At 33.0% G+C, this 21,302-nt stretch overlaps 2 protein-coding genes across 5 annotated transcripts in view; one reads left to right on the top strand and one right to left on the bottom strand.

Moving 5' to 3' along the window:
* Phlpp (PH domain leucine-rich repeat protein phosphatase) overlaps window positions 1–9,295 on the top strand; it is a 53,305-nt gene extending 44,010 nt beyond the window's left edge. For all 4 annotated transcript variants that reach the window (XM_088238184.1, XM_088238183.1, XM_088238185.1 and 1 more), the window contains 4 exons: window positions 2,345–2,498; window positions 3,136–3,294; window positions 5,771–5,924; window positions 6,700–9,295. In XM_088238184.1, coding sequence (XP_088094310.1) covers window positions 2,345–2,498; window positions 3,136–3,294; window positions 5,771–5,924; window positions 6,700–9,194 — 2,962 coding nt within the window. In that variant the 3' untranslated portion in view covers window positions 9,195–9,295. The remainder of the gene's footprint in view (window positions 1–2,344; window positions 2,499–3,135; window positions 3,295–5,770; window positions 5,925–6,699) is intronic.
* Lim3 (Lim3 homeobox protein) lies at window positions 8,139–21,110 on the bottom strand (the record flags this gene model as incomplete). Its single annotated transcript, XM_088238200.1, has 4 exons — window positions 8,139–11,904; window positions 14,429–14,614; window positions 17,041–17,192; window positions 20,912–21,110. Coding segments are annotated over 4 exons (671 nt in total), but the record flags the coding sequence as incomplete, so codon positions are not given.
* Window positions 21,111–21,302: the final 192 nt, after the last annotated feature.

Genomic DNA, 21,302 nt, shown 5'->3' with positions numbered 1-21,302 from the left:
TTCCTGGAAAGATGACCAGAGTGTGGTTTCCCGTTGCCTTCTCTAGTGGATTTTTCTGTCAGGGTTACCTTCCCTTAGCTGGTTGGTTTTGATTTTGAGGCGCCAGAAACTCTTATATCATCCTCTTGTTATTTGCTGTGATAACGCCGTTATGAGTGTGACTAGTCAGTAGATTTCCGGTGGAGTGCAACTGGGCGTTGCGTTGCGTTGGGTACTGCGACTCTACTGACAGTTCAAACCCCTAATATATATAAAATTTACACTGATTGTTATCTAAAACTATTAGGTACTAGCTTCTCCTAGTACAGTGGTAAGGGAGAAATTTCCTATAAAATCTAAGCATTCTGTGCACAGATCATTAGAAGCGAATGTTCGTTGTGGAATTTTCTACAGCAAAGACTGCGTTGTTACGCAAATCGATTTTACAAACAGGGTCAAAAGCGACATGATAAATTGTTTTAGTTTAATTGTCAACGTCTTTTCCGATCAATATTTTATTACACCAATCTGCGAAAATGAAGTAATTTCTAAAATTTTTTTTGATTAATTGTTTTTTTTTTTGAAAAAACAAACGCTTTCATTTTAGCAATTTCATTTATTTAATAATTTACGAATTTTTTAATAAAACAAGAAAAAAAAATAAAATCGAAAACAAAATAACAACTTACAATCGTTGTTTCAATGGCGCAAATAGTACAGCAATTAAACTCCAATCGTTAGCATACCAAAGACCATTCGTAATATACATGAATGCAAAATGAATAGTCTTACACATTCCACGGACTATAAAATATTTTAGTAAAAAACCGCCTTTTCCATTATTCATATCCATCCAGGATTCTATTTTTTTTGCATACATAACTGTATTCTTCACTCACTTGGACTCTTGGAAATTATATGAGGTGTAATTTTTAAAACAGTCTTCATTCCTATCAATCGGATTAGAATCCGAAAGTTCATATTTAAATATGAGTACATAAATGAATGTTAACAACTTATTAACGAAATGTATGTTCATTGTTATTATTAGAGCACACATAAGAATATGTTTATGTGTGCCCTATTTCAAAATTCAAAATAAAATAAATAATAATAATAAAATAAAATATACCAGTGCTACAAAACTTATATCATTGCAGTGCGTCGATGCATTTTTGATGCTATCTTTTAATATTTTATTAATGTATATCCTTTTATTTCATATCTTACGATTTTTTAAATGAATTTGAGCATATTAGCAATTTGCTAAATAAAATCCGGTTTATGAACGAAAACCTTTATCCGTGATTTTGATAAGATCGGTAAATTACTAATTACTATCGCATTTGTAATAAAATTAGCAAATACATTAGTATGGAGGATGTCAGCATCCGTAGTGGATGTGTTAGTCATAGCAAAATAATAAAAAATAAACGATTAAAATCTTGTAAATAGTTTTATGATTTATCATGATAAAATGTTTCTTTAAAATAAAAATCAGCAGATCAGTATAACCAAAAGTGAGTTATATATTCAAACATGTGACGTATTTTTCTATGCCAGATAATTATATTTAGTCTGCCTCGTTATAAAAATATGATAACCGAATTTTATATAGCCATAAATTCATTGCTTTAAGTGTTTCTATCCTTTATCAGATTTCTTTTTATTGGTTACTAAACCATAATACTAATTACTTAAATAAATATTCAATAAGTTACGTTAAATGGTGTTTATGTTGCAATACAGTAATACCGTACGCTGCATACTATAAGGTTATAAGGTATTGATAGTAATCAAACTTATAAATGTAGGTTCACACGTGTTATGTGAATGTGATGATGTATATTGTAAAAGAAGCCGCTTCCTCGGTGGACCATTGGTTAACTCTGAGGGTGTGAAAACATTCGCCACCTAATAGCCCGTTACTCGAGAAACTGGGGTTTGGAGAAGATTTAGCAATAGATACGAGAGCACCCGTTCTCCATTCTAGCCCGACTTGAGCTTGGAGGGTGAGAATTTATGTATGGTGACCCGTCACAACAGATCTACACAGCTCGCAGTGACGTCAGGAGCCTGTTTGGTACTGTCCTTATTACAAAAATAAGAATGGATAAAAGGCAGAAAATACACTTCCCACTGATCATCTTACCTTCATGTAACAAAAATGATCAAGATACGCTGCGATTGGTGTATTAATCCACTGCCCTATGCGCCATAAGGTGCTGAAAGGGAATAATTATAAAATATTGAGGTTTCAGGGTAATTATTAGGCTTCCGGCTCGTTTTGATGCAAAAAAAATTAATTAGAAAATCTTTTCCATTATGTATTTTGATAAACTGTATTTTTGTTGTTTGGTTGCAGTTTAGAAGAGCTGATCCTGTCAGGAAATGAAATATGCCGACTCCCTGAACAGCTGCAGCAGCTCGGCTTCCTCAGATCCCTTGACCTCTCTCACAATCGTCTTCAGGCTCTTCCACTTTACCTAAAGGCAGACATGAGGACTTTAGGCCTATTGGTGTGTATAAACCATTTTACATTTCTCGTGATCAGTGATTCATAAATCTATCGGTAATAGCATAATTTCAACTACTTACCGAGTTCTAATTAATGTTATATTTCTTTTAGAGGAACTGTAAAAATACCTTTATACTCGTATAAATCATGAAATTTCTCCCTAGAAACATCATCAACTTAATACAAGATTTTTTTCACAAATCTATGCAAGAGAAATTTCCAAACTATCTTTCATTGAAATCAGCCAACCTTTGTTTGATGTTAAGGAAACAATTGAAAAATCCTAATAGCTTCCAACATAAATTTTTGCAACCTTTCAAAAAAACTGATTTCAAGTTGTTAGGTAGTAGATTGAACGTCAATCATTACCATGAAAATGGTCCATTTCAGAAAAAAAGCTATTTCTAAATCAATACAGAATAAACGTATTCGTCATTTTGCCGTTGCGTAGCGTTTATTGGTGTGTGGTAAATCGTCGAAACTTATGAGTATCAATAGCAAAACAAAAATAATTTGTAGGTACTTCTCAAAAAAAAAGATAGATTGTATGTATGCTTCGAACTTAATATAATTCTCACTTGGACATATTAATTCTTACCATGTGGAATGTTATGTTATCAGCTTTTTTGTATTTTAAGGATATCCATAATGCCAGGGTAGACAGTATGAAGAACAATTTCTGCCAAAATGGTATCACCTCTGGAAATAACCTGAGCAGTGAAGAGTCTCGTCCTCTCAGTAGGATTAACCTTCGGGACAACCAGCTCAAGGGAAGCATTATCTTGGGAAACTATGGGGTAAGTAATACGTCTGTGTTTAGTCCTTTATTTACATATTGAAAAAAAAATAGATCTACGTAGGTTTCATTGACACTGAGATCATGCATATTACTTACCGCCATCTCCTAAAATAGTCATCATTTCCCTTTCCTTACCTAGTGGTTCATAAGGCACTGTATTAGTAAACCAAATGCGGCGTAGCATTTTCTCATTTTTCTTATTCAGGATTTTTACCTTAGAGTAGCTATCGGATCGAAAACGCTCGTCAAGGGTACTGGTTGTATTTTACACACAGAACAGTATTTTTTCATCCCCCCAGACAAGGAAAAAATATACCGTCTCCTCCTAACAATGCGATAACGTATTTAGGCAAAAAACAAATGAAAAGAGAACTCGGGTCAAAAGTTTAAGGAGAGTGCGTATTTTTACAATTATCATCTACTTTGATACTTAAGATGTTTTAGTTTGTTTAAAAATGTAGCATAAGATCTGGAAAAAAATGGGAATTTTAACATGATTAAGCTTTTTAATCATAGTTTAAAGAACATCATCTTGGTCCGGTTGTGGTCTCGTGGCTAGTGTCGCGGACTCGCGAATTAAAAGTCTGAGGCTCGCACTCCAATCTACCACACTGTTTCCCATTTTCTAATAGTTAGTTATTAACAGGTCGTTAAAAATGGTCATCGAAATTGAAATATTTGGATTAACGTAATTTTTTTTGGTTTTAAAACAATCTAACAATAAATTGAGTCACTGAGAGCCAGATAAACTTAAGCGACATTCGGTTTTTCGCATAATGGCTTTCAAATATGTAAGACTTGCTTTAAAAAAAAAATGAAATTACTTAAACTAAGGTTAGTGATACAATATCGCTTTACATAAATGAAAAGGAAATAAATTATGTAAACTGACAGTTCATACAAATTTGGCGGCTATATTTATCTGAGATAATTCTTTTGTAAAACTATTTTTGGTCATACGGATTTTTTTGTTTACAAAGTTTCTTGCTTTAAAATATTATATGTAATAAATCTTACATTGATTGAGTCTATATGGTTTAGAACTGAGGATTTTTTTTTCATCTAACTGTATATTCGGATTAAGTTAATGTCAAATGTCACATAAGCTGTTATGGCTCTAAACGCCTCAATCCAGTTATTGTAATTTCGTTAAATATTCTGCAATTTTGGTTTAATTTTTTTATTTATTTATTTGTACATTTTATCATATTAACATTTTTTGTCAAAAACTTTACTCTGCTTACAAGGGTACAAACCCCGTTCTAAGCTAGGCAATCACATTTTAATATATATTAATAATCATTTTAAAATTAATTTATTTTAAAGAAAAAACACCTTAATTAAATAAAAAATTTACACCAGGCTCTAGGCCTCATAAAGTCGGGGAAAGGTTAGGGATATGTTTTTTTATTTTTTTTTATAATAAGTAACTTTGTATAATTTAAAAAATAATAATTTAAAAAAACTTAATAAATAAAGTACACACTTAAAGCAATATAAAGTAATAATAAAGTATATACTTAAAGTAATAAAGTATATACTTACAAATTAAGTACATAAAGTATGGGATATGTTTTTTTTGTAATATGTATCTTTGTATAAATAAATAAAATAAAAATAAAATAGTGAAAATCTTACTACTGTACACATTTACATTAACATATACAAGAGTCGTTTGACGGAAAGCTGGCCTAAGTAAGAAAACGCATGAGTTTTGTTGTTTTTATAATTTATTTTTCATCTAATTAGAATCTCAAATCCAACATTTTCTTTGACTTGACAACACTCCCGCTTTTCCATGATTCCGTCAAAAAATTGAAAATATTTTTGCCAACGTAATAGTATTGCCTCGATGCCAGAACAGTGTTGACCCTTTCTCTTGCTATCTGATCCCTATTGGAGTATCTTGTGTTATTGCTGTGGTTGACTGTTGGGTATTTTTAGTGTGTAACCACTGCCATTCTCAATATGTACTGTTGAATAATATTAAGTACTCTGAATAGGGAAATATCACGATTTTTTTGTTTAACTTTTTAATTTTTTGCTAATTATTAGTACTAAAAAAAATATGTTTAAATTTGTAATTTTGAATTCCCGCAAAAACGTTCATTTTATTGGCCACGCCCCTAAATACGTCACGATTTATGTTTATTTGTTCATGGTCATTGAAGTTTGTTTAGAACATTATCACTAATCTTGACGTCACAACAACCAAGGCCAAATACGTCGCGTTTTCCTAGCAACGTATTTTTATTTAAAACAATTTTTACATTTATGTATAAAAATATTTCTCCACAATATCCATATTGATTTTAAAAATACAATCAATTATTCTAAATCCATTTCATATATTTTTATCGGTATTCGTAGGATGTGATATTTCCCCATTCTTTGAAGATCAATTTCTGAATTAATTTATTGTAGTGAAGTTGTTGTATGTTTAATGCTTAGTTATTTTTAATGTGTCATTTTAGAACCTGACCCAGCTGGATGTCAGTGAAAACTGCATTGAAAAGCTTGACCTTAGTGCCTTGGGAAATTTAGAAGTGGTTCAATGTACAAAAAATCAACTGCAAGAAATATTCTTAAATGGGCGGTGCTTGGTTTCGCTGGTGGCTGATTACAACAGTAAGATATTAATATTACTTACCTATTGATTTATCCAACACAATAATTTAAGACAATTTTATTATTGTAATAAAAATATGATAAAATCTAAACGAAACAATGAAATATAATTCGAAAACTGATAATGAGAAATAATAAAAAAAATATCTAAAATAATCAGATATTTTATCCAAATATATAATATTTATATGACTTTATTGTTATGTGAGAGCCTGTGAGCACTATTAAGCGGTGCTTACGGAATATGTGAGTAATTTATTATCAAAAATGTTTGTAGCCCAAGTATTCTTAAGTATTCAAGTATAATGGTAATAAATTTATGGTAACTACCAAAAAAGTGTTTAAACTAATAAATAAAATATGTAAAATAGATGCTTAAATTAATAAATAAAATACGTTCATTTTGAACGAAGGGAAAAGGTTCTACATATTATTATATAAATTTTTTTACTTTTATTACATAAAATATAGAAATGGATGGAAATAGAACCAGTATCCTGGATGAGTGTTTTCAACGTGAAGGCAGCTCTTCCTGAATGTCCCAGGTTTGATTACTGGGAAGATTGCCTCGGAATAATTGTTTTTTAAATTAGTTTTACAATTAAGTATATCATTTTCCTAGTTCTGGCGGCACCTTTAGCGTAAAACAGATTACATTATTTTCCTAAACCAGATAATCAAAATACGCTGGATATGCACCGTTGATGACGATGATATGTATAAGGTACGAACAACGTTGATTTTTTGTTTGTATAATAGTTCGCTTGTTTTTCAGGAATCGAAAGACTTCACGTTAAACCTGCTCCATCGCGATTGCAGCATATGGATTTATCTCATAATGAATTCACAGCACTCCCTGATTGGCTCGGAAGCTGCCACGAATTAAGAATTCTGTTTGCCAATCACAATAAGCTCACGAGCTTACCTGAACATTTATTTTGTAGCGAACTCAGTTCCCTTCACACGCTTCGGCTCGGATACAACAAGCTTCACACATTACCATCTGTACCCAGATTACGAATACCGCTACAAGAATTATTTTTACAGAGTAATTGCCTAAAGACATTACCGGCGAACTTTTTCGCCTCATGCGATCAACTTAAATCTCTAAACCTTTCAAATAATCGCTTATCTCAGTTACCAGGAATATTTGAGCCACTAGAAATCGAAAAGCTGTATTTAACAGCCAACTGCCTTAACGACAGTGTGATGGAAACGTTGCGCAGTTTTCACTGCTTACGAGTACTTCATATTGCGTATAATTGTCTCACAGTTCTTCCTGAACATTGTATAGCGTCATGGTCTGAAATGGAAGAATTAGTTCTGTCTGGAAACAACATAAAGCATCTACCTAATAATTTGGCGGGACTACATCATTTAAGGGTTTTGAGAATCCATTCAAATAGATTACAAAGCACGCCGACTTTTGCGTATAGTTCTTCCTTGAAAGTTTTAGATTTAGCGCACAATGAATTGGATGTTATAAACTTGGTATCTTTAGTACCAAAACAACTTAAATTTTTAGATTTATCGTGTAATGTAAAATTAAGAGTTGACCCAAAACAATTTCACATGTACCGATCACAAAGACCTATGAGCTTAGTCGATGTATCCGGTCAAAATAGACCTTCTCTCCCCACACAACCCTGGCCAAACTACGAAGGTAGTGAGGGGAGTCTAGAACCTCCGTGGAAAGTTGGTTTTTCAGAAACTTCCGGAAATAAATCACAACTATGCGTTGCTCAATTACGGCTTCCCGCATTCTGTAATACTGAAGGTCTTTTCGGAATGTTTGACGGTGGTGAGGATGTTGAGGTCCCAAACATTGTCGCTAAATCAATACCTAGAATCATATTAGAAGAAAGAGCAGTTAAAGAAACCGCTAATGAATATATGAAGTATTCTATTTTATCCGCGCACAGAGAGTTGAAAGAAAAAGGACAAAGGAATGGAGCCTGTGTTACTCTGTGTCACATATCGAGAGTTAAACCTCAACAAGAACTGGGATTCGCCCCAACTCCTAGACGATATGTCTTAAGAGTGGCTAGTGTAGGCGAAGCGACCGCAGTATTATCAAGGCCTTCGGGGTCAATCAAACTTACTCCTCAACATACATTTCAACGAGTCGGATTTGCTGAGAAATATCCTAATGTCGTTCCAAATCCTGAAATAATTCAGGTCGTTTTACAAGAATCGGATGAATTTCTTATCGTTGCTAATAAAAAATTGTGGGATGTAATAGATATAGAATCAGCAATTGAAGAAGTGCGATCTGAAGAAAATGTTATTTTAGCCGCCAAAAGGCTTCAAGATTTAGCTCAAAGTTACGGAATGGAGGATAACTTATCAATTATGGTTTTGAAATTCAACGGACCAGGCTCTGACGTTGATCAGTTAATGAAGGAATTGAGACACACTATTAAGAAAAGCAAATCTCTTGCCAATAACGTAACACCAACAATCTGTCAGAACGGGTGTTGTTGCGAATATCAAAACAATTGTTGTCATAGTGTCAACCAAACACCGTCCAAACCTCACGGAAGTGATAGATCATCACCCAGTGGCCAAAGCGACCAAACGACCGAAGCACTTTTAAAAACTATTCAAATCAACGCCGAAAAACAAATCAGCGATAATTCAAAAAATCTGAATCACTATTTAAGTACTGCCAAACTCGGAATCCCGAAAGCGCCTCCACCTCCATTATTTATTCAAGACAATGGCATGCGTAAAATAGCAAGTGAACGACGAAGCTACAGAGGGGTGGCTAGGGCTATAAGGGCGCGTATAGAAGAGCAGAGAGAAAGTGAAAGGGACGACACGGATTCAGCAGTCTCTGAGGAACAATTTAAATGCTGGGAATACATGCTCGAGCAAAATACCCAGCTTTTATTTGATAAAGAATTAAATACCCTGTCGAAAGGTTTTACTCGAAATCCGAACGCGAATTTACGAAACTTGCGAAACCTATCTTCTAGTAGTCCCCAGTTAACTGTTCCACCTCCATCGCAACCTCCTCTACTAGCCAGACACTTCGGAAGTGCGAGATCTTATAATCCTATGGCTTTCAAACCGGAAATGCGCTTTGGATCAGGAAGGTCTCAGTTGAACGGAGGACCACACGCAGCTTACTTTGGGTCTCTGCAACGATTAATGCCCTATAATTTAGAGTACGACTTCGCAGTTATACAAGAACGTGGAACTCAAGACTCGCTAGACCAAGATGGAAGAATGCAACAATACTGGGGAGTAGCCACAACAGAGTTATAGAAATCTGAGTCAGTTTTTAATAAATAGTGCTAAATAGATTAGTATAACAATAACAGCATGCATATACATTTGTAAATAAAAGATTGTGAAAATTGTTGAAATCTTCTTTATTATAGACGACTAGATTACTCCAAATCAAATTGGTATAAATTTATGCTGTGAACATTACTTAGACATGCTTTCTACGTAAAACACAATAAAAGTGAAAACATTTTATGCAACAGTGTGCGTGGTGTGATTTTCATAAACTTTGGACTTTATTAAAACACACTCAAAATTATTGTTTAATCATTATGAGAAAGTGGGTGGGTATATACAATATCTGAGAATCTGTTGCGTTTTTTTAAAATAATAAAATTATGTGTTTTCAGGGAACGCACATTAATTCACTGTTTTAGTTACATAATGTTGATTGGATCTGTTTAAAGAATTCATTTAATAAGGCTTAATGATAGCGTGGTCAAATATTATTTCAATTACGAACATCAAATAATGTTATGACGAGCACTCTGACGACAAATGAATTTATTCATATAAACCTATATTTATCACGTCTTAGACTAGTAGTGATATACAATAAACTATAATATTAATTCTATTTTACAGATTAATCAAGACGGAAATATGACTTATACCTAAATTTACATGTATAATATGAAATGTGAAACAGGTTGTGTGGTTTTATATTTTTGTACTGTCGAAAATCTGTAGAACATTTTATTTAAGTCAATCAAATAATTCTGATCATTCGTACATATTTTGTTTATATCCTGTATATTATACTACTCATCCTAACCAAACTTCTGCAAATTCATACAATTGCTGAATTTATCTACTGTGATCTGAGAGATAATAATAATAATCATAATGATAAATAGTTCTTAATCCAGTATAAAGGCTAATAGTGCAGAAACAATTTAACCATGTATCACAAAAAACAAACAATTATGTAACCAACATGTTATTACTCGTATATTTAAATGAAATGAAACAAGAGTTTTATTTTGTTAAAATTAGTAAAAATAAACAAATGGTATTTTTTACAAGAAATAAATAAAATAAAATATTGTATGTGCTAATGACGGTTTCAGCACTTTGTCGCTGTTTTTGTTCAAAAGACCAAAACAAAAATCTGCAGAAATAGAGCTTTAAAGTTTTTTTACGAAGTAGGCATATAATTTTTGACTAGACAATATAAAATTTCTAATGTAACCATAACGGGTTTTTTAAAATTGTAAATAAATAAAAATATTTAAAAAATATTGACCAGAACCTACGACAAAATTCGTTAAAAACCCCTTAAACAATTAAAAATATATATATATTTGAATTATTTTAAATATATAAATAAAGGCTTTCTCAGAACTCCTAAACACTTAACTCAGTTTCGTTGAAAATGGTCGGACAAAAACAAAATAAAGCGACGATTTGTAGCCACTGCACTGCTTTAAACAGGGGTGAGCGCATTCACCCAGCAGTGGCTTAGAGAATATAATTGTTGGAGCGTTGCCATAGGCTCCAGGTTCTTTGGCGTAGGGTAGCGAAGGAGTTTACCGGTCCAGCCATCGACATTTCGGAGGCACTGCAGTATTAAAAATATAGATAAGATGACATTGAATAAATTTCATTTTAAAATACAAAAATTGGTAAATATTTACACGTTAGATGTTTATATCAAATTAAGTATCCTTTATAATATTTTGCTAAACAACAATAATCATCAATTTGAGATGTTTTGCTGATTGCACTATCTATTTTTTTATATCCCAGTTCAAATACACAAATATAACAGTTAGAATGAGTAGTAACAATAGAGATTAATAAAATCGATTTTCCGATTAGTCATTTTTATCGTGATCGGATATTATTTCACCGATAATCTAAATAAACGATATAAATTGAATAAACATTCCTATAATCAGGCATTCTCTACATACAATAAAGTAGACATTTATTATCACTTCCGTTACGTCATCAGACAGATTGTGTTCAAACATATACATAACAAAAACAATGAACGAATAAAACAATAAAATATATTTTTCATTAAAATATTTTACAATTTGTATTATATCGTCGCTTTTAAAAAATCTCTAAACGAAAGCTCAATTTATAAAATAGAGGCGTGCAGTTTTTTTATTTCGAAAATAATCCCTTTATTTATTTAATTATTCATTAATAAGGCAAATTCAAATTATAAAATAATATGTTGAATAAAAAAAATACTTAATTAATATTTTTTTTAGTTATTTAAAAGGCGACGACATGTTACTTCGCTAGCAATCACTGTATTATAATAATACCGACTAGTTTTGGAACACAACTGCTTTCTTGTGGAAGTGTTAAATAACAATTAAATATATATTACAATGAAGTTATTGAGATAAGGTATTTACAAAAAAGGCATAGTTTTTCTTCACCCAAATTATCAATAACTAAAGTTATTATTTAGGTACATCACGTGATATATTTATTTGACTTTTTTTATTTATTTTCACTGATTAGTTGTCTTTGGTTCAAGTCAGTGTGGCGCACTATCTATAGAAGTTGGGTGGCCCGGTCGGGCCGGGGCGGGGTCAGTAGCGGGGGGCGGGGGCCTCCCCCAGCCACGAGTCCGGGGAGGGGGGGAAGTCCGGGTAGTGCGGGGGGCTGGACCCGCTGCTGAGGTCTGATCCTCCCCCCATACCGTGAACTCCGGCGGCCGAATGTCCTAAAAATCAAACAGAAAATTTTTATCATCTATCTTGTATGTGTCCAGGCGAACGCAGAATACAGTTCTGAGTGAGGAGTGTTTTTGACTCGATCGCTACTCTAAGGTAAAAATCCTGAAAAAGGAAATCGAGTGGAAAAAAGTCCGCCTCAAAGTGTAGCGGTTGGTGCTCTCGCCTACCACGCTTGAGGTCCTGGAATCGATTCCTGGCAGGATCGACCTGAAATATTTGTTTTTAAAGTAGTTTTATACTACAAACATTCTACAGTGTCTGGTTTGGTTACCGAAGCGTAAGACTGATCTCCTTACCTTCCTGTAACACATGATCGAGTAATATCGCATGTTCTTTACCGATTCAGTGCCCTATGCACGATTAGATGCGGATTAGGGTTTAATGATGATGATCAATTTTAAAATATCAACAAGGCACATAGTCTGCAGTTAGTCAGAACTGAGTTCTCTAAAAACAACCGACAGCTGCCTGTAGGTTGTTTATGGACGGTATATGCTTTTACGATATTGATAATCATTTTGCAAAAAATAGCTAATGTTTTTGTTTATAATATCGTTTTTCATCTCAGATGAGAAATAAAGGTATTTCGAAATATTTATCTCGAAAATTTGAGATCATTTTCTAAAGTCAGATATCGGCTAAAAAAAAAAAAAAAAATCAATCTGTGATTGCAAAAACAGCGCAGATGATTGATAAATACACGAAAATCTTTTTTCATTTCGAATAAAAAAAAACAATAATATGTGAATAATGAAATAATGAAATAATAAAATCCACTTTTCAGACGAAAATGATATGAATGATAAATTTTATAAAAATGCATGCGGGTATAATACAAGATTTTAGTATGAGATAGTGATCGAGTGATATATAAATATACATAATGATGTATAATTTGCATAAAATTTATTTATATTTATTTAGATAAAATTATTGTATAATAGTTTAAAATGAATTGAAATGTTATCAGAATTATGAATGAAAATTGTAGATAATTCGTATAAAAAGTTTTGGAAATTCCCTCAGATAAAATTTACTATGACGTAAAATGAAAAAGCAACGATAAAATCGATTGAGCTGTTTTGAAAACATGTGAAATACAAAATGTTCTGATCTTTGCCTAATAAAGTGTTACCTAATAAACATTATCTTCAATATCTGTAGCTCAATCACAAATAACTATCGACGTGCTAATAAGCGACGTGATCATATTTTCTCACAGTGGTTGTTTATCGTATTCGCGATCACGATGGAACATCCATGAACACCTAATATTAAATGCCAAAATATTTACGTTTTGCGACGTGTAATCCTGCTGCGCAATCACATATTTGAATTTCACCGGTGTAAATATGGAAAATATTCTAAAACTGCTTTTTTTATTTATTATTTATCGTGCTATTTATTGCATTGAGCTGGCGGTTGGCAAGCCAAAAGTCAAGAAAAGCAGTCGCCATAGTAATTGTAATTTAATTTTAACTTTTTTGTATTAGATACTCCTTACTTTTTTACAAATGCAATATATTGTATTATTTTTTATAGTAAACGCTGATTTTTCGCCAGTGAACTGTATTTATTTACGAGGAAAACAAAAAAAACCGACATGAGCGTTGACTTAGAGATTACACAAGCGTTGAGTTATGACTGCGATAACTTAAGCATGTTCATTATTGTTCATTGTGATCACTCAAATGCTTAGCATGTTTTTGAACACGTCTATAGTTTTTTTTGTGATTGAGCTACTGGTGTTATTTTTATCGACACCCTTAAGAGAATGAGGCAATATTCATATACAACAATAATTTAAGTGTTTAGTTCTATTTAAACATGTAAAGGTACCTCATTCAACGTACCGTAACGCACTACAGTACTACACACAACATCACGAAACACTTTTAAATAAATAACTACTGCTAACACCATCACGGGGTAGGCAGAGAGAATGGGCCGCCACATTTATCCTGAGGTGCAATTTTGAACCAATGAACCTAACCTGGATTTTATATGTAAATACGCGAGATAAAAGCTTTTTCTACGGCCGCGAGAGCGATCAGAATCTCACTCCTGACAAACATTCCTAGCTTCTTTCACGTGCATTCATGCCCTTGAGTTTTGTCTGCTTTTTACACGACCAGACTAAAGATTTTGGTATATCTTATCAAGCTACGTCTTCCTTGGTCGTCTTCGTCCTACTTTGCCCTTCATTCCCACCATACATATCGGTTTTACCATTCTTTCGCCATCCATTCGTCCTACATGACGAAACCATCCAAATCACCCCACCCCCCTCTATATTGGGTGAGATTAAAAAAAAACAAATAATATCCAAGAACCGAGTTTTAAAGTTTAAACCCCTCTCAAATTCAACGTAAACGGTTTTTTTATTATTATTAACGTAAGGGTTTTCGGACAAGTTTTTTTTATTTAGATACGTTGTCATTGGTACACCAATGCGGAGCGTAGGTAAAAATGTTTTTTTTTCCTTTCTCTTATCGGATTGATTGTATTTACCTATGGACGTGTAGACTATCTGGTCGCTATAGGCGTAAGGGTGAGCGCCGAGGGGCAAGGGCGGTGAATGAGGCCCGCCCATGGGATAGGGCGGGGAGTGCGCTCCCCCGGGCAGGTACCGGGTATGGGGCGAAGTCCCTTCGTCCAAACCCATGTGGACTGTGCTGTAACTATCGTTACTGAGATCTGAAAGAAATGAAAAATATACCGCATTATTTTTTTATGTTGTAATAAAAACATTAGCAAATTCGTGATTTTTCATTATAAATGCTGTATATTATAATGTGCAATGATGGTGTTTTCATGTAGATAAGTCATTTTTAATTAACAAAATAAAAATTCTGTAAACGATGATTTAAACCAAGATTAGAAATATGATTAAGACAATTTAGGGCCGGTCACTCGCACCACAAAATACAGAAATAGTTTATAAGTCAATGACTTTGATAAAAATATAAATAAGATTCTTTGATTAAGTTTTGAATTCTATTTTTATCATTATTAATATAACATGTAATACATGAACAAGATATAATACTAAAAAAAGTCATAAAAAAAATCATTTGGGACGGTGCCTAAAAAGAAAACATTTTTGTGACAATACATAATATCAGTTAATACAATCCAGAATAGTATGAGAACATAATATAAGAAACATAAGACACAGTATTATACACTTTCAATAGAAATTATATTAATAATCACTGTCAAAAATATTTCAGTTATATTTAATTTTTATTGCTACACTTTTAGATTTACCATTCGACTTTTCGTTTAGTTAAAAGGGCCGAAATTTGGTTTTATTTGTCAAAACTCACGAACGCTTTTGCCTCAAAAGGCATCTTCAGGTTTGATTAGAATATATTAAAAGTTAATTAAATAATTTTATTGGTATTTAAAAAAAATTCGTAACTTAGGAGCTTTATCTATAAATATCCATTGTTTCGTTTTTGTCAGAATAGGTTCACTTTGACGAAAATTCACCAATTATTTGACTGTAAACTTTTTTTGGCGCAACTGACGCTTAGAAACTATCAAAAATAGCTAAAAAAGATACGCTGATAAAAATATTTTCTAAAAATCAAAAAATATTGCATATTTTTTATTTATTTCAATAGATTGAGTTTCTCTGCGGATGTTTCTTGGTACAACTACATTTTCTTTTACAATAAGAAAACGGCTTATTTGTACTAATTATTAGTCTTTTATTTTAACAATAGATTTATTTTGCTTATGGCACTAAATTATGTATTTTCAAACAGCGGTTTTGAATCGATCAACCCATCAAGACAAAAATAATAAAAGTATATTATTTTTTATTTATATTTATTATTTTTAATGTTTGGAGCACTAACTTTGTGGAACATTGATATTAATTACTTTTTTTTTAAATTTAATAACTTACCCTCTACCCTCACCGTGTAAATTTGATGAAATTGAAATTTGTAATTATTCCTTAAGAAGTCACGGCGTTTTTGCCTAAACTAATTGGTTAATATTTTTTTTTTTTTTAATATAAAGCTTTACGACAAAAACATACCAAATTCGTACTAATAAGAATGTCATTATCATCTTCATACAGTAATTTCTGTCTACCACTGGACATTAGTCTCCCTCATATTCCTGTCTTGTGCTTCCTGCACCCAGTCACCGGCAGTTCTCTTAATATCATCTGACCATCGTATGGGAGGTCTCCCTATACTTCTTTTGTCTTCGTGAGGTCTTTACTCGACTGCCATTTTAATCCATCTATGAATTTTTAGTCTGGCAACATGTCCCGTAAATGATCATTTTAGCTTAGCCACCCTTTCAACGTCGTCCATTACGTCCCAACCTTCTACGCATCTTAGTGTTTCTTATCCTGCCTGAGAGTTTTATACGTAGCATGGCTCTTTCAAGTTTTCTATGTGCTACAAGGACCTTTTTATGGTCAATTTATGTCAATACTGGAAGAACCCATTGATTTTACATTTTGCGTCTGAGACTTAGGGAGATGTTGCTGTCAAAGATCTTCAAATAGCCATATGCTGTGGGGAGCATCCTAGGTGGGCTAAGACCATTCTTCTCTGAAGCTCAGCAGGCTGGTTATCTCTGGAGAGTAAAATTTTTTGGCCAGGTTACTTATATTTATTGACTTCTATTTGGTTGTCAATATTTACAGCACCACCGAGGAACAGATTCGTCATTAATTTGCTATTACTTGTGTTAATAAGGAGTCTCGCTTTTTTGTCTTTTCTGTAAACTCTTTTAGCATGTGCGTGTCTTCCAGATTTTCTGATATCTTTACGATGTCGTCAGCGAATCATAAGTTTGTTAAATTAATACTGTCAATCATAATATCTTTCTCTTCCTAGTTCAGTTTTTTAAAGGCATTTTCCAAAACAGCAAATAACCGTTTTGGGGATATTGTATCTCCTTGCCTTACACCATTTTCTATTGTCTTCTCAAGTTTTACACTGGCTGTTGCATTATCGTATACGAGTATAATGAGGATGAACAAAATAATATTATTAAATGTTTTTTGTTTTCGTCAGCTAGTTCCCGAATAATTCTTTGCATAGAATTTACAGAAAAATTTAAAGGAAGGTTCTATAATTTTTGGAAAATCTTACCGTGATGACTATAACTATCTAGGTCGACTTTAAGTTCATCCTTATCGAGTAGTTTATCGTGTCTTGGTGATGATCCTCCCTTCATAGATCTAAAGTACTGACTCCATCTTGTTCTCCCCGCATCTTTTTTCAATCTTTTTTCTTTCGCTCTTCTGTAATATAAAAAAAACATTTATTAGCAATAAAAATGATGTTCAACATTTAACAATATTTCAAGTTTGTCAAATTGTTCGTAGAAAAAGACTGTGTTTCAACTCATGGGGAGTTATTAAGATTAAAATATTACAACAGAGATGGAAAACATTTTAGAGAAGAAGATACTGAACTCTAGGCATTTCCTGTAAATGCCTAGACTTCTCTAAAATGTTCTTTGTTGTAATATGTTTGTTTCCATTTTCTATTTACTGCTTGTGACAATAAATGCGTGAGTTTTTTTTTTTTTCGTTACAAGACATTAGAATACATTTTATCATTCTCTCATCCATACCTAACGGTGTATAGGGCACTACATTTGTACTCCTTTAAAATAAAGTATTATCGTTCTTTCGAATTGCCTGAATTTTTTAAGGGGCATTTCTAACGAAATTTAAATGACTCAATACTAAAAAATAAGAATCGAGTTTTGGTACAGCTGGGTTCTAACCACCGGACCTCAACCCGGTTCAAATGCATTAGCGATAATTTGAAATATACATTGATGTAAGATAAATAGTCTTACACGGCAGGCGTTATTCCAGGGACTAAGAAAAGTTTAAGTGAACCACCTTTTTAGTGATTATTTCGTAACAACTTTGCCGGGAATTAAACCCGGAAACTCGGTCATGGCAAACGCGCTAACTACGAGGCGGACGGATTTCCGCCTATTTTTCTTTTTCAGAATTTTCACCCGAGAGTAATTACCGAGTCGAAAACGCTCAATCATTGATCAATTTGTCACTGTTTTTGTCCCTTCCACTATTTCGTTAAAAAAAATAAATGTAATGATTTGTAAAAAAATAAATTTAATGTTATGTATTTATTTCAAATGCAACACTTTGTAAATTTTACCACATTAGAGTTTAATATATTATAACACAACTAGTTTAAGGTATTTTGAATTACCTATCATCAGGTTTAAATATAAAAATTATAAATATTCAATACGTTTTTCCACACAGTAAATGCTGAAACAATAAATAATATAAGATTGTGTTTTTCAGATAATTAAACAATTACAGTAGTTAAAGCAACAGTATGATCGTATTTTGGTTTTCAGATTGTTTGAAATAGTAATTTTTTTTACACTTATGTATTGCGTTAAAAACTAATCGCTTTTATTAAAAGAACTTCTTTTGGTCAGAATTTACGAGCACCTACTTTATTCAAATGTCGGACTTCCATGATTATCCGAAAAATTGAATTTATCATTCCGGATTTGTAGAAAGTTCGCAAGTATTCCGTAACTTCAGAGCTCAATACACCTTTAAGCCATTTAATTCCCTTTACGCCGAGGCTTTCAACAATAATCCCAGTACGTGAAACCGTAATCCTACACGTTTCCACGTAGGAAAATCAATATTCTCCGCCATTTTGTCATTTCGGTTAGGTTAGGTACCCGTGTAGTGTACCCGATAAACCCACCCATTTCATTTCTTCCGTCTGCTTTTATTGCGTTGCCTGTGTCTGGGAGAGGGGTGAAGAGGAGTAGGGAAGGGATGGGATGGTGGGACGGTTGTAAGGGCGTCGGGACGCCGAATACGCCTCGTACAATGAAATGTTTATGGAAAATCTTTGTTCTCGAACACAAAGAATAAGATCGTACGTTTTATCCCAACAAGTTAAAGTAAAACGAATAAGGAGATTCTCTTTATTGTCTTGTTGACTACAAATAGGATATTTATGTACATAGTACATAGATATATAATTTAAGGAACTGAGCACTTTGAATGCGCACTAACAGGTGAATAATATTTGCTTTTTTTTTACATCAGTAATTTCAGTTTTTTTATTTATTTTTGCATCAGGCCAGGATGCCCAATTACAGTGGTGAATTACGTCACAGAACATACAGGCTTGAGAAAAATCACATTAAATTTTTGTGTTCTCATCGGGAATCGAACCCGGAAGCTTCCGTTTGTGAGTCATGCGTCTTGACCACTACACCACGGAGGCCGCTAATAGACAATAATATTTTAATAATAATTAAAAGGCAATAGTCAAGGCGGCCTCCGTGGTGTAGTGGTCAAGACGCTTGACTCACGCACGGAAGGTTCCGTTTTCGATTCCCGGTGAGAACACAAAATTAATGTAAAAATTTTCTCAAGCCTGGTGTTCTGTGATGTAATTCACCACTGTAATTGGGCCTCCTGGCCTGTTGCGGTGCAAAAATAAAATAAAATAATCTCTTAATAATAACAATCCGTTTAGACCATAATCTCTTAATAATGATAGTTAAAGTACTTGTTCTAGAAAGTAGGTATATATATATATATATACATATTTTTTATTTTACATTTTTTTTCATACATTTTATTTAGTTCACTTTGTTATGAATGTCACTATATTCATTAAAACAAAATAATATCAAATATAAAAACAATTTTAACCCAAAAAATAGCGATTAACTTAACTAAAAAAATATTGTTTTTACACATTTGATGGTTAAAAAGAATGGTTCAGAATCTGAAACAATAATGTATTTTTGGCTTTAATCACAGTTTATTATGAATTATAATAATGAAATGAAGAATGAAAAATATGGTAAAGCGGTTTTACTCATGTTTTAGTTCATGGTAAAAAATAAGATCATATGTATTCTATAGGATACGTTGCCAATACTATTACATAAATATTATTTAATAACAGGCTTTTAAATCTCGATCAATAATACGTTTTTCCGAGTGCAGTTCTTAAATTCGATCGCACAGCCAACAGATCTTTTGATTAATTAATAATTATAACAAATTGCGTTAAAAGGTACATAAAAAGCGCGGTCTCTAAATTATTTTAGTGTTTGTAACGTGCATCTATCTAAGTACTATTTATTCATTCATATTTTCACAGTCTAGGCTAATTACAATAGTAAATGTGGTAGGTGTGTATGAAAAAATATGTTCAATATATTAAACTCGTAAATGCATAAGATATTTTTCACAAGATATCGAGCACGGCCATGTCATATTTTCTAGATATAACAACTAAAAATTCTCTACCGTGCGAAGAATTTACAAGTCTTTTTTTTTTGTTAGTAAGAGGATATGCGGGTCAAAGAAATTTGTTGAATTGGTTTTAAAAAACATTTTTTCTCTCTTTTCGCCTTTATAGATGCCTCCCCGATATTGTGCGAAAAAGACAACTGCACGTAGGATAGATTATGCCTGACTAAAATGAATAAAATTGAAGTTTCGTGGTCCCGTTTCTCGCACCCCAAAACGGAACCGATTTTGTTTTTTGAAAAAGAGAGTAATATTATCAAAATGAAATTTTCTGTATCGGGACCTTCTCTGTTTTTCAGAATTGTTTATCGTTTCTGTATAACGTACGTCCAAAGACGGCAGATAAAACAAAGCGCTTTTTGGGTTTTTGGATGGTCCGATCTCCCATAAAAAACAATTAACCAAAAAAGCAAAACGATAGAAACACGCTAATGGTAAATGTCTATATCATGTTTAAAAAAACATTACTCTAGTGCTATAATCCAGGGAAAAAACACGGGAATACGTTTGTATGAAGAAATGTCAGACCACGTTTCCTCTTAGGTATATAATTTGACCAAATTGTATAAATATCTTTTTATGTTTTCACAGTGGAAACATGGAAAGAGATTGTTCACAATATTATCGAGTTTAGTTGATAAAAATGCACATAAGGTTAATATTTCATCGATCCTTACCTGTTTTGGAACCAAACTTGCACGACCCGCATGTCCAGCCCCGTGTCCTGGGAAAGCTGCTCGCGCACGTGGCGTGCCGGCTTGGGGCTGTTGTTGTACGCGCTCTTCAGGGTCTCCAGCTGCTTGGCTGTGATGGTGGTGCGTGGCCTCTTGTTGGGAGAGTCCCCGTCCAGCGACCCCCCGTCTAGCATCAGAACACCTACAGTATTACGGTAATGCAGTCTTACATTGGAGCAACTTATCGGGGGAAAATACCGATACAATACTGATCTGTTTTACGTTGCTTCACTTTGCGTTTTATCATCTTACTTTACCTCGTCACACGGTACTCCGTCTTACGTTATGTGGTACAAAACGCGTCTCATTTACGATTAAACCGTCTAACGTAATA

Source organism: Micrasema longulum, unplaced genomic scaffold (assembly GCF_059751315.1).
Source record: "Micrasema longulum isolate JH-2025_06_02 unplaced genomic scaffold, ASM5975131v1 h1tg001834l, whole genome shotgun sequence".
Taxonomy (NCBI): Eukaryota; Metazoa; Arthropoda; class Insecta; order Trichoptera; family Brachycentridae; genus Micrasema; species Micrasema longulum.
Note: the sequence above shows the minus strand (reverse complement) of the source record. Positions and strands in the feature narration are given on the sequence as shown.